Genomic DNA, 12,196 nt, shown 5'->3' with positions numbered 1-12,196 from the left:
CCCACGCGGAGGGATACAAACCCACGTGTGCTGCTCAAGTGGCATTCACTTCTGAACCCCTCCCGTCCCCCGCATGCCACATGCCACCCTTCGCTTCCTATCCCACACGCCTCTGTACAGCTCCTGCACGGTCACAAACCGCTGCCATCCTCGGCCCAGCACTGGGCACTGGGGCTGCTTCGGGGACAGTGCTGGAGGCTGGTCTGGATGCGTCCCGGGGTCCCTCTGCAAGGGAAGAAAACCCACACATACAAAGAAGGGGGGGGTGGAAAAATCCTTTAATACCCTGGGGAGACTCACATCGTGGTGCTTCTGTACAATGTGGTGGCAGACCAGGAGAAGGGGATCTTACACCACCAGCACCCTGTTAAAACTCAGCCCCCGGGGTCTCCGGGATTGGGATCGCAGCGGTGCAGTAGCTGGGGGAGCAGAGCTGGACACCAGGGCCAGGAGGGAGGAAATGTTTCTCCCATCCCATGAAAAAGCTCAAGAATTCCAAAAACCCCAAATCGGGCCAGAAAAGCAACATTTCTTTGCAGTCTAAAAATAATCAAAAGCACTCAGGGTGGGTCCAGCCAAGGGCTCTGCTGCCAGCGCGACCTTTCTGAAAGTATAATTAGCTTAATTGGGAAATGCCAGCCCCTCTGTAGCTGGGCAGCAAGCGCTGTCCACGTGGAGATGACTTCAGCCAAGCGCTTGACAACTGAGACTGTTTTTCCCCAAATGCTCCGGAGTCGAAGCCGCGCGGAAACCACGAGAAGCGTTGGGGTTTAGACAAATGCGTGTTTTCAGCATTAAAAATAACCTCCCAGCCCAGCTCAGCTGGAAACGCGGAAGCTGCTTGGCCCGGGGCATGTCAGTCCTTGCTGGTTAGCGGAGGGATTCTCAACCGGGGACGCCGTGAGGGCCGTGGAAGGGCGTTGCTCAGGGTCATCAGTCACTGCGAGTGTGCAAACCCCTCCACCGGATTCACCAGGTCAGCCCAGAGGTTGCAGACAGGAATCCAGAGAGTCACACCCCTCCTGCCCTCTGTGTCATGTCGGAGGTCTTTGCAACAGAAGAAAGGCTCTAGTGTTTTTCCGCAGCCAAGAAAGCAAAGAGCTGGCCTTATCTGAGTGGGCCTGGAGTCTACCAAGGGATGCCTGGAGTCTAAAAAAGGTTGAGAACCACCATGTTCCTCTGCTTTGCCAGATCCTGCATGCCGCTCCCATCTGATCACCCCTCCCGGGCAGGCTTCCAGCAGGTCCTTCGCACGGCACATCCGTGGTAGTGAGCCTCCCCTATGCTCGCTTCCAGTTGTGCTGGCTGACGGAGGCTCTTCGTCTTGGGGATGTGGTTTCATGCTTCTCCCAAGCCATTTGTTCTTGGGGGTGGCCAAAAAGCACCGCTGGGCCTGCTCTCTCCATACCCGATTTGGGAGCGGGATGGGGAAGCAATGGCTTGGCCTCTCTGGACTCCCTGTGGATGTGCCTTGCACAGCTGAGACCCTGCCCGGGGTGTCCCTGATGCCTGGGCACCAGCTCCACCCAAGCCCCCAAATCAATAGCATTCCCCCCTCCCTCCTGTTGCCCCCTTCACCCAGCAAAGGGGTGCGTCGAAAAATGACCCCCCAGAAGGACCATGCAGAGGAGTTTTGAGCCGGGGGGTCAGCTGGTGAGATCCCCCCATACTTCCCCACCGAGGTCCGGGGAAATGCTCCGGTGCAGGCAGCCTGGGCGGTGAGGAGGAGGCAAGCCCAGCACCCCCCGGGAGCTGCTAGTAGTAGTCCTCCGGCTCCTCGCTGTCCACGTAATCCTCCGGCCCCGGGCGGGGGTTTGGCAGGAGCAGCCCCGTCATGTTGAGCTGATCTGAAAGTGCAGCACAGACACCGCGGCCGATGGGCCCATCTCCTCTCCGCTGCATGGGACCAGCACCCTTGCCCTCCCACCTTGCTGCCTCCATCCCGCAGCTTGTGGGCAGGTGATCAAACACCTGCCCCGGGGAAGATCCAGGGGGGTTTTGCAACTCTGGACCCAGACCGCCAGGTGCCACCCACCCACGGTGAGCTGTGGTCAAGGGGGTTAATTCGTGCATGCTATGAAATGGCATCAGCTCTTTCATCCTGGCGGGTCCCCAGGCCTGGTGTCAGGTGCTGCAGAGGGTGGTGTAGGAACCCTGCCCCCCTCGCCCATAGGGACGATGCTCAAATTCCCTGCCTACCAGGGGGTCATTTGGGGCATCAGGGAGTTAAGCCCAAAAGTAGGAGGGTTGACTGGCTTTACCCCTTCTTCCTACGACTTGGCCAAAAGGCACCCTGTACTCTCCAGAGCCTGGCATCGCCTCTTGCTAGTGGATAACAACCTAATACTGCTGCCGGCTAAAGCAGCTGTTCCCTTATTCCCATGTGGCGGACGCCCCACTGACTGCCCTGCCCCACGACCCCCCGCAACAAGCCCCCTCGACTGGGAAAGCCTCGCTTACCCGGCGTGAGCACCGTCAGGCTGGCGAGCGCCATCGCCTGCCCAACCTTGTTGCGGGCGAAGCAGCGGTAGGTGCCCTCGTCCGTCACCCGCACGGCTTGGATCTGGAGCCACGCGGTCACCTCGTACTTCTGGGGGCCGCCCCGAAACTGCAGGGAGATGCCGTGGGGTAACGTCAGCAGGGCGTTATGCCGAGCTGTAGGGCCTAGGCCCCTTTTGCATCGGAGCGACTGGAGGAAAACTCCCCCGGTGTCAGGACAGTCTCCTAAGGCTGCTGGAGCATGCACTGTGATGGTGCATCCAACTGGCGTTTTGGGTGCCATCCAACTTAGGGTTATATTGGGCAGTTTTCTCTATCACCACCTCACTTCTCTCCAAAAGAAAACCCAGAATTTCTTTTCCTGAAACAGGAGACCCCTATTCTGTGACTGCAGGAGTCCACCGTAAGGGACTGGAGGGACCCCTTGCCCCTTTTTTGCCCTGCTTCTCCCAGATCCACCGTCTGCTCCCAGGAGCAGCTCGGTCTGGTCACAACGACGAGCACGGGAGAGAAGAGGGATAGTGAGGGCCAGTTTCAAGGGACCTGAGATGCATGGGCCAGGGATCACACCCAGAGCTAATAAGACAACCCTAGGAAACGACCATGGTCATAGGTCATGCCTCCGTTTCCGTGCTCCCTACTCAGTTGGCCAAGAGATCGTTATCCCAGAGAAATGGGCAAGAGTATGGACAGCTATACCTGGGCTGTATCAAACTCCCCCGCACAAAAGCAGAGGGGTGGGAGTCCAGGACTTGTCCCCAACCCTGAGGACAGGCTCCGAGGGGCCTGGGACCTCATCACTGCTGGACGTGGCTGCTCTCGGTCACGTTGCCCGCCTGCTGATATCCCGAGACACCAGTGTCTAGTTCAGAGGAGCTTGTTTGGACTTCACTTGTACTTCTCCAGATAAAATAAAAGCCCCCAGAGTCAACCTTGGGGTAACACCAGGAGACAGCAGGAAGCTCCCCTGGGTGTGCATGAGCCAAGCCCTGCAGCTGCCAGGCCCCGGACAGCGCTCTAAGGAAGCACAACCTCCCTTGGCGTGCACACAGGACCAGCGCTATCCCCGGTGCAACTCAGCAGGGCTCCCCCCACGGGGGCTTTTAGCTCGTGGGCATCACCCGAATGGGAACTGCCACCCAAGCAGAGCCCCAGGCCAGGGGCAGGTCTGTGGGCAACAGCTACACATCCGCTTCCCACCAACGATGCCCTCCGCATCGAGCTTCTGCTATGGGTATTCCCAGGCTTCTGGGCTTTGCTGGTTGCCCCCCGTCCCACACTTTCTGCTCCGTTTTAAGCCTCCCCCAGAGGCGCTGGGTACCCAGGCTGGGGTACCAATGCTCCTGCTGGCACCAACCCCACAGGGTCCTGGCTGGAGGGTCTTGCCCCTGCGCTCAGGCTCAAACCGATGCCACATTTGGGGTCAGGAAGAGATTTCCGTCCTGCTCAGATTGGTATGGATTTAGGGTGGCAGGGTTCGTCCTCCTCTCTAGCAGGTCTCCTGAGCATCCATTAACAACCTTTTACAGAGGCAGGACCCTGGCCACTGCAGTGCCCCTGCTTTTCCTGCTGTGATGTCTTGGTGGTGGCAGGGCTGATGGGAGTTTTCCAAAGAGTTTACATGATGGGTTTGTCCGGGCTGGTTTGCACAGGGCTGATCCTGCTTCAGGCAGGGCTTGGACTAGACGGGACCCTGCGGCTCTGTGCTTCTGTGATTTTGCTACCAACGTCTGCAGGGGTCTAAGCAGCACGGCCGCTCCGGTTGTTGAAGGGTAACAGCCTCCTACTGCTGGGGAAGCAGCTGGGACACACACACACACACACACACACACACACACACACACACACACACACACACACACACACACACACTCTTCCCTGGACTGATTTGGCAGACCTAGGAGATTAGGATACAAGAGGCTCCCTCTAGCGGCCCGGTGAAGGCAGTGGTACCAGCACGGTGAAGGCACTGGTACCAGCACCAAGGCCGGAGCGTCTGGAAGAGGCAGGTGAAGGGGGATAATATGATGCTGAGGGAGCAAAGGGGATGCAGAGAGCCATTCCCCAAAGCCAGCTCTTCCCTGCGTGGCCCTGTCAACGTCCCGGTACCCAAACCCTTGCAGCCGGCCAGGAAAGGAGCTTCTGGCAGCGAGCAGAAAAACAACCCAAATGCTTTTCAGATGTGGAGATCTCTGGCATTCACAAGGGACCAGGAAAGCCCTAGCCGGCTGCCTCGTGACGCCCGGTTCTCCCGCAGGACATGCAGTAGCTGCGCCGGGAAGGCCCCTCCGCAGACCCGCGCACCTGAGCTGCAGCCAGGAAACTGCACTGCCTGACGGTGCCCGGGAACTGTCCCCGAGCCCACCCTGCAACACCGGCCCCCCACCCGTCTGCACGTGCCGCCAATGAGCCAGGGCCTCTGCGGCCAATATGAGCCTCGTTAAAAAAAAAAAAGCCGTTAGCATTTTCTGCTGCTCGCTTGTACAATTTAGGCCAGGCAGGGGGGGAGAGGGGGGTGGGATGGAAAAGTACATTTCCTTCAGTCCCCATAGCTGCTTCCTCTTCTCCTTTCTCCTTACTTTACAGCATCCTAGAGCTGTGGGGCTGGCAGGGACTGGGGGGGGTCACGTCTCGTCCAACCCCTGCCTGAGGCAGGATCAGCCCTGTGCAAACCACCCAGACAAACCCATTGTCTAATCTCTTAATGAGACGACCATCAACCCTGACACAACGCAAGAAATCACACCTGAACCTGCCACAGGGACGCAGGGGGACCGTGGTCTACACTGCAGAATATCCCCGCCGCAGACCACAGGCCTGAGCCCCCACTGTATTTTTTCCCCTAATAAAACCCCAGCTTGCTACCTCCACGTTATAGGGCTTCATTCATGCAACCACGAGCCTGCATGCAAGGGGGAAAAGGGCTAGAAAGATGCTCTCCCCTGACTTCAGACCCTGAGCATCTGCACGCCGCAGGCTAATGGCAAAGAAGGACAGAGACACCCGTAGTTAACAGCACAACCATTTTCGTTGCCCTCCAATTTGCCCACATCCTTTCTGCAGTGGATGCAGCGCTCCAGGGATCCGGCTTGAACCTTGCTATGCCCAGGCCTTCTCAGTCCCTCTGGCCCATGGCTACACTTGAGCACACTTTGGCCCACAGTGCCTGCAGGCCAAGTGAGGAGCACTGAGATAGCCGACGTCCTACATCCCAGCCGGGATTCAGGGGAACCACTTCAGCGGGAGTCAAGCCCATGCCCGGACCCCGTGCCCCTTCCCCCCAGAAAAAGCTCCTCTTTCTGGAGCTGAGTTGCATTGAACTCTGACCGCGCTTTCTCTCCCAAACCATAATTTCCCCCTGCAGCCTTCCTGCCGACCCCGCCGTCGGGCTTCTCCAGCCTGCAGCTTCCGAGTCATCATCTTTTAATAGATGGGTGCGACGCAGCCGCCTGCCCGCCTGTCTCCTGGGGCTGTCGAGGTGGCACTTAGGGCAGGATCTCAGCCAGCTGCGAACCCTCCCTGGATGTCAGACACACAGGAGCTGCTTGAGGGTGCAGCTGGACGGACTGCGGTGTCTACAGACCCTCCCACCCGCCTGCAGATTTCTATTTTTCAGTTAAAAACACTAACTCAGGTGTAGAAATAGCTGTCAGCCAAGTGCTGGATGCATTCTCCAGGCCCTCAAAGAGACTTGATTTGGTTTTACAAACCTGATTAGGAGATGTTCATTTAAGTGGGTGCTTCTACACGTGCATTCATGTTCTTTTCCTAATGCGCATTAAGTTTAGTACTTCCAATGTGAGGTGCTAAATAAATGCACATTAGGTAGCCTTAATGCACAGTATTGAAAACACATGTTTTTTAAGTGATGCTTAATGCTCAGTTGCCTATTTTACTGTGCATTCACACCATTGCAAAATTGTATTTTTTATGTGACACTTTAATGCGCAGTAAAATAGGCTACTGCGCATTAAAGAGCGTGTGTAGACATGCCCAGCGTTTGATAACAGGGCCGAATGAAACAGCAGCTTTGGACTATTATTGCCCTAGTGCACTGTGTTTTTTATGTGTTTTTTCATATATAACAGGGTAAATAAATGTGCATTTCTATAACGCTGTATTTGTGTTTGCTTCTTTCTTGAACTGAGTGTTACAGCCCTAAGCAGGCCCCTGGCGTCTTAGGAAAGCTTCTAGTTTGTTTTTTAACTGAAGAAAAAATAGGTCATGTTATATGGGATGACACAGCTCATCGCCTACACCCTGCCTTTATAAGGGCCTGGATCCAGCCCTTGCCTCCGAGACGCTAAGAGTCGGGGCGTTCTTTGAGGACCGCGCGCCCCACCGCCCCCGCAGCCCCTCACCTGGACGGAGATGTGGGGGTCATCCCCCGGGAGCAGCATCTCCGCGCCGTCTTTCCTCCACTCGATGGACGCCATGGGGTAGGCGAAGACCTCGCAGCCGAAGATGACGTCCTGCCCGGTGACGTTCCAGATGTCGTAGGGAGGGGACAGGATCTGGGGCTCTGCGGGGGCATGGGGGAGAGGGGAGAAGTGGTCAGGAGCCAGCCCAACCCTCACGGGCCCCTGTGACCCCCGTGGCCAGGAGCTCACGGGCTCTATCCCACCGTGGTTGGGTCCCGTGCCCACCTGGCAATCTTGCTAGGTGCCCCCCGCGCCCCTCCCCAATTGCACCCTGCAGCCATGGGACTCTCACGGCCACGCAGTGCTTACAGGCTCCTCTGCCCCATCCATGCATCCCAGGACCCACAGCCCCCTGGCATGGACCGGGCAGGAAAGCACATCTCCAGGGGTCTTTCCTGGCCTCCCGTGACACTGCAGGGACCCAGGGCTGTGGCGGGGACAGGCTAAGACTGGCGGCACGGCGCCAGGAGCAGGGGAGCCAGCGGGGCCGATTAGCAGCTGCCAGGAGCGGGCACGTCCCCCCAGCAGCCGGCAGGCCATCCCAAGGAGGCACTTGATTTGAACAGCCGTGGAGCCCGCGACAGGAGGCGAGAGCCGGTGCCTGGGGCCCCGGGATCCAGCAAAACAGCTGGGCTGGGTTGTTAACGCTGCGTCGAGGCAGTGACAGGCCCGGGGGTGCAAGGGGCGGCATGGTGGGGGCTGCCACGTCTGGCAGCTGGCACAGGGCATGGAGGGAGGTGCAGCGGGGACCTGGGAGGGTCTGGCCCTTGCCACCCTCGGTGGCCAGGAGAACAGCGTTTGTCCCTCTTCTTTCCCATCTTTGCAAACTCCCCCCGACTTGATCTCCAAACTCGGGTACCCCAATCCTTCGTCCTTTCCTTCATGCTTGTTCCCCACCTTCCCCAGGGCCCCTGATTCAGCCGTCTGATGCACCAGCGCATATCCAACGGGAGGCAAAGGAGCTAGCGCCATCGGGCACGGCAGCTGCTGACATTAGGTTCCAGAGTCAACGCTGCGGCACCAAAAGTGGCCAGAGCCCTCTGCTTCTCCAGGGCATTGAGCCAAGCAGCTCAGCGGAGGTTTCCTCCCCAAGAAGAAGAAGGTCAAACTCCCAAGGGGTTTTAATGCAAGCCAACTGTGCAGCAAATACTGGAATGGGAGGGAAGCAAAGCTCCCCCAGGCTGCAGCATGGACTGGGAGCCGGGATTCGCCCTAGAAACAGGGAGGCTTGTCCTTCCCGAGCGGGTCTAGGCCCTTTGCTACGGGTGCAACAAGCAGGCCTGGCTTGGCCCGACCCCGCAGCTCCTTGCTGGCTTCCAAGCGAGGTCTGTGCCAGGTAGAGCCAGCTCCGGACCATTTGGCTTCCTCCAAAACCTGCCCCAAGAGCAGAGCAGGATGAAACCCTCAGGAAGCCACACAGCTGGATGGAGCTGAGCCACGTTCTCCCCCGGCTGGAGGAGGGGGAAGAGCTGGAGGGGACGACACGGAGCCGGGGCTGTTTGCAAAGACGAGCAGAGGGAAAGCTATCAGCTCTGTCTGGAACGAAGCTGTCCGGAGGCCAAGACGGCACTGGCAGCCCCGCATACAGTGTCCAGCTGCTCCCGGCTCGTGCTGTCCTGGCTGCCCTGGGCAGGGCTTGTGGCATTACAGCCAAGCAGCAGGGACCTGGGACAGGGCTTCAACTCTGCCAGGGCCTTCTCAGGGGTCCCGGCCTGGGCAGGTCACCTCTCCAAGGTGGGCTCCTCCACCTGCCTGTGCCTGCCTTGTCTGCTGGGGTTGGCACCTCCTCGGCGGGGGCAGGACAGCCTCCCCGGGTGTGTGCAAGGGGGCACATGCACATGTGTGTGTGTACGTACTCAGAGCCTCGCACAATGCAATTTGTGGGTGCTACTGAAGTACAGCTCATGCCTCTTGCGGCCCCTCCATGAAGGACATGGACCAATGTCTTGAAGTCGCAGCAAAGCAGGTTTCGATGGAGATCAGGAAACATTTCTGCATGCACTGCTGCTGCAGCCCGGGCTGGGGATGGGGCTGGGCTGCGCCAATGCTCCTGCCTGCACCCACCCCGCAGGGTCCCGGCTGGAGGGTCGTGCCCCTGCGCTCTGGGGGCAGAAAGGGATTTGCCCCCTGCTCAGACTGGGTTGCACTGGGGGGGTTTGCCTTCCTCTGCTGCAGGGGCACGGCCTGGCCTGGGGTCTCTCCACACCCCCCACCCCCGGCAGCAGCAGGATGCTGGTGCCCGCGGCCCCCCTGTATCCTGGGGGAAGGGGTGATGCCTGGGACTGTGTCATGTGGCTCCGAGGTCTGACACGGGGTTTGTCTGGGCTGGTTTGAACAGGGCTGATCCTGCCTTGGGCTGGATGTGACCCTGCAGCTCCCCGCCCACCCCACGGCGCTGGGATTTCATGCAGCAGCTCAAGCAGAAGATGCTGCATCGGGGGCAGAGCCACTCTCCGGCTTATGGAGCAGATCCACTTCGTGGACCCCAGGCTCTGCCTCCCGTGAGCCCAGGAGCCCCTGCAGCTACGGACAGCCCCACATTCGGGGCTCACGAGGGCAGGGTCAGCCCGGACTCTACCTGCTTCGCAGGGCCCCTCGTGGGCCACGGAGAGGTTGGCCTGGGGCTGGGCCCGCGCCGCCTCCTGGAACCGGCAGATCTGGGCGTAGGTCTTGCCGTCGGAGCCGCACAGGGCCTGGGCGGAGAGGCAGGTGCACTGGGGCTCGGGCACCTCTCCGCGCCGCAGGTCCCCGGCGTCCAGCTGGCACTCCAGGTGGTCCCCGCACCGCCCGTAGAAGTGGTTGGTGTTGTCCAGGTCGCAGATCTGCCCCTCCAGGTTGGCACACTCCCAACAGCAGTCGCAGGCGTCCCGGACCAGCCCGGCCAGGCAGCCACGCGGTGCCGGGCAGTCCTCGGGGCGGCAGGTCGTGCAGCCCTCCCCTTCCTCCAGCAACCGCTGCCAGCCCCGCTGCAGGTAGTCGGGCACGCTGGGCAGTGCCAGGGTCCCAGGCAGGGACAGCAAGAGGAAGAGGAGCAGCAAGCAGGCCCGGTGGGCGGCTCCGGACATGGTCACCAGCTCTGGGGGTCTCCGAGCACGGACGCCACCATAACCAGACCCCCTGGCTGCCGTGGCCGCCGGGCCCTCCGAGCTGGATGGAGCTGCGAGGGAGAAAGAGCTGCATTACTGGGCCGGGTTTTGGAGGCCCCCCCTTTCCGCTCCATGTGCCGGGGGGCATTAAGCCAAGCTGAAAGGCTCTGCTCCCCCATGCAGGTTTCCCAGACACCGGCGCGGCTGAGCACGGGAGCAGCTCGGTGCATGAATGAAGAGGGGTCTTCCCGGCCAGTCCAGCTGCAATGGGATGGGCGGACAGCGGAGGGTCTCCCCCCACCCCTGGGGCATCCCGCCCCCCGCCCGGCTCTGCCAGCGCGGTGCAAAGGCCAACAAGGGACCCGGGTTTACCCAAAGGCTGGGGACAGAGCCCAGGTGTCCTCACGCCCAGCCCCTTCGCTCTGACCACTCGGGCACACTCCCCTCCCTGGCTGGGAGGCAGGACCCCGGGGGTCCAGGCCCCTGCTGCTCCGGCCCCCCAGCCCCCCGGAGCACAGCGCAGCGCCTACCTCGGTGCGGCTCCGGCGATGCCTCTTGCAGCGGGTCGGCCCGGGGCGGGAGCGCTGATGTCAGCGTGAAATGTGACTCCTCCGCCCCTGCCCTCCCCTTGGCCGGCCCCAGCCAGCTGCACCGGGGGGCTGGGGCAAGAGGGGGCAGCTGGCACTGGGGGCAGGCCCTGCAGGGGAGGCTTTGCAGGGCTGGGAGGGAAAGAAGCCGGGGGTCTGGGGCAATCCCTTGGGACGAGGGGACGAGCTGATGATGGGGGCAATGCACCCAGGAGGCCTGGTACCCAGAGCTGGCCGGGGCATAGCCATCCCGGAGAGAGGAGTCCGGTGCCAGCCCCCACGCAGCCTCCTCCCAGCTCCGTTTGGGTCCAGCAGGACCCGGCTCTGGGTAAACTGAGGCAAGCCAGAGCTGAGCTGGGCTAGCGGCCAGGTGGGCTCTGGGCAAGGGAGAAGTCGGGGCTCAGGTCTGGGCTTAGCGAGCACCCAGGAAGGAGGGGATGCAGGCGGGGAGATGCATGTTTCTGCCCCCCAGCTCGGGGCATGGGGAAGGTTTTCCCTGAAGCCCCCCAGGCCGGGTCTCCGCGCCGCGCTGCGCCGCGCTGCAGGCCTGCCCCGAAAGCAGCCCCCGCCTGGGCCTCCCGCTCCGGCCTGCGCCCTTTGCAAGCCAGGGGCTTTTCCCGCCAGCTCTGCACGCCGGCCCCTTCCTCCCCTCCCGCGGCTTGGCCAGACACTGCCTTTCCTCTGGCCTGAACCTGCAGAGCCCCCCTCCTGCTTCCCATCCTGCCTCGCACTCCTGCTGCTCACACAGACAATTCGGGGGGCTCGAGGGCAGTGCCCGTGTCTGGCTGGAGCCTCAGAGCAGCCCCCATCCCGCTCCAAAATGAGGAGAAGCAGTGCAGTCCATTAGTGGGAGCAGCCAGTGAGACCCTGCTCCGTGCCTCAGTTTCACCACCTGCATAATGGGTATGAATGGGAGAGATGCTACAGTGACTCCGGTCAGCAGCTCGCAGGTCCCAGAGCTCATTTGGCATCGGGCTCTGAGCTTGGGAGAGGATGAAAGGGAAAGGAGGATGGGGAGAGAGGGAGGTCTGGGGTCCAGGCTCCTACACAAGCTTTATTCTCCAGCCAAAGCCAGCCCGTGACAGCCCCCCGGGGACGGACAGCTCAGAGCCACGTCCCCCCCAGCGGCTCGTCTTCCCGTGTCCTACGTGCCAAGGACAGCCCCAAAGGAAGCAGCCCCCGGCATCGCCCCCGCCCCTGCCCCCAGGATACAGGGAGGCTGCTGCCGGGGGCTTGTGGATGCTGCAGAGAGCCCAGGCCCAGGCCGTGCCCCTGCTGCAGAGGAAGGCAACCCCCCCCAGTGCAACCAGTCTCTGAGCAGGGGGGGAATCCCTTCCTGCCCCAGTGCAGTGTGGGGCTGAGCCTGAGCACGGGCACGACCCTCCAGCCAGGACCCACAGCCAGACTCTGCAGCCGGGACCTTCCGTGTCGCCAGAAACAGTTGTTTCTTTCCAGTCCGTGCCCTGTTCCTGCAGGCACCGGCCTGTCCCACCCCAGAAGCAGCTGCATTTCCACCAGGGGTGAACGGGGCCTTTGCAGCGATGGGCTGTATGATCAAACCACAAACCCTGTCTCCCCAGTTGCAAACCCATACCGCACCAGC

At 61.0% G+C, this 12,196-nt stretch overlaps 1 protein-coding gene across 2 annotated transcripts; it reads right to left on the bottom strand.

Moving 5' to 3' along the window:
* Positions 1-259: 259 nt before the first annotated feature.
* Positions 260-11,089, bottom strand: KAZALD1 (Kazal type serine peptidase inhibitor domain 1). 2 transcript variants are annotated; one of them, XM_014610438.3, is made up of 5 exons: positions 10,537-11,089; positions 9,499-10,077; positions 6,861-7,021; positions 2,461-2,608; positions 260-1,847 (listed from the first exon to the last, which is right to left on the bottom strand). In XM_014610438.3, the coding sequence occupies exons 2-5, from the start codon at positions 9,983-9,985 to the stop codon at positions 1,756-1,758; spliced, it is 888 nt and encodes a 295-aa protein (XP_014465924.2). In that variant the 5' UTR covers positions 9,986-10,077; positions 10,537-11,089; the 3' UTR covers positions 260-1,755. The 2 variants fall into 2 exon arrangements, with proteins under 2 accessions (XP_014465924.2, XP_019354772.2); XM_019499227.2 differs by lacking the exon at positions 10,537-11,089 and adding an exon at positions 10,379-10,530.
* Between the last annotated feature and the right edge of the window lie 1,107 nt (positions 11,090-12,196).

This window comes from Alligator mississippiensis, chromosome 6 (assembly GCF_030867095.1).
Source record: "Alligator mississippiensis isolate rAllMis1 chromosome 6, rAllMis1, whole genome shotgun sequence".
Classification (NCBI taxonomy): domain Eukaryota; kingdom Metazoa; phylum Chordata; order Crocodylia; family Alligatoridae; genus Alligator; species Alligator mississippiensis.
Note: the sequence above shows the minus strand (reverse complement) of the source record. Positions and strands in the feature narration are given on the sequence as shown.

Coding starts and splice junctions, on each gene's coding strand:
- KAZALD1 (XM_014610438.3), bottom strand. CDS start 9,985: ATGTCCGGAGCCGCCCACCGGGCCTGCTTGCTGCTCCTCTTCCTCTTG. Junction 7,022..9,498: donor CGAGGGGCCCTGCGAAGCAG/GTAGAGTCCGGG, acceptor ATGCCCCCGCAG/AGCCCCAGATCCTGTCCCCT. Junction 1,848..2,460: donor CCTGACGGTGCTCACGCCGG/GTAAGCGAGGCT, acceptor CTGCACTTTCAG/ATCAGCTCAACATGACGGGG.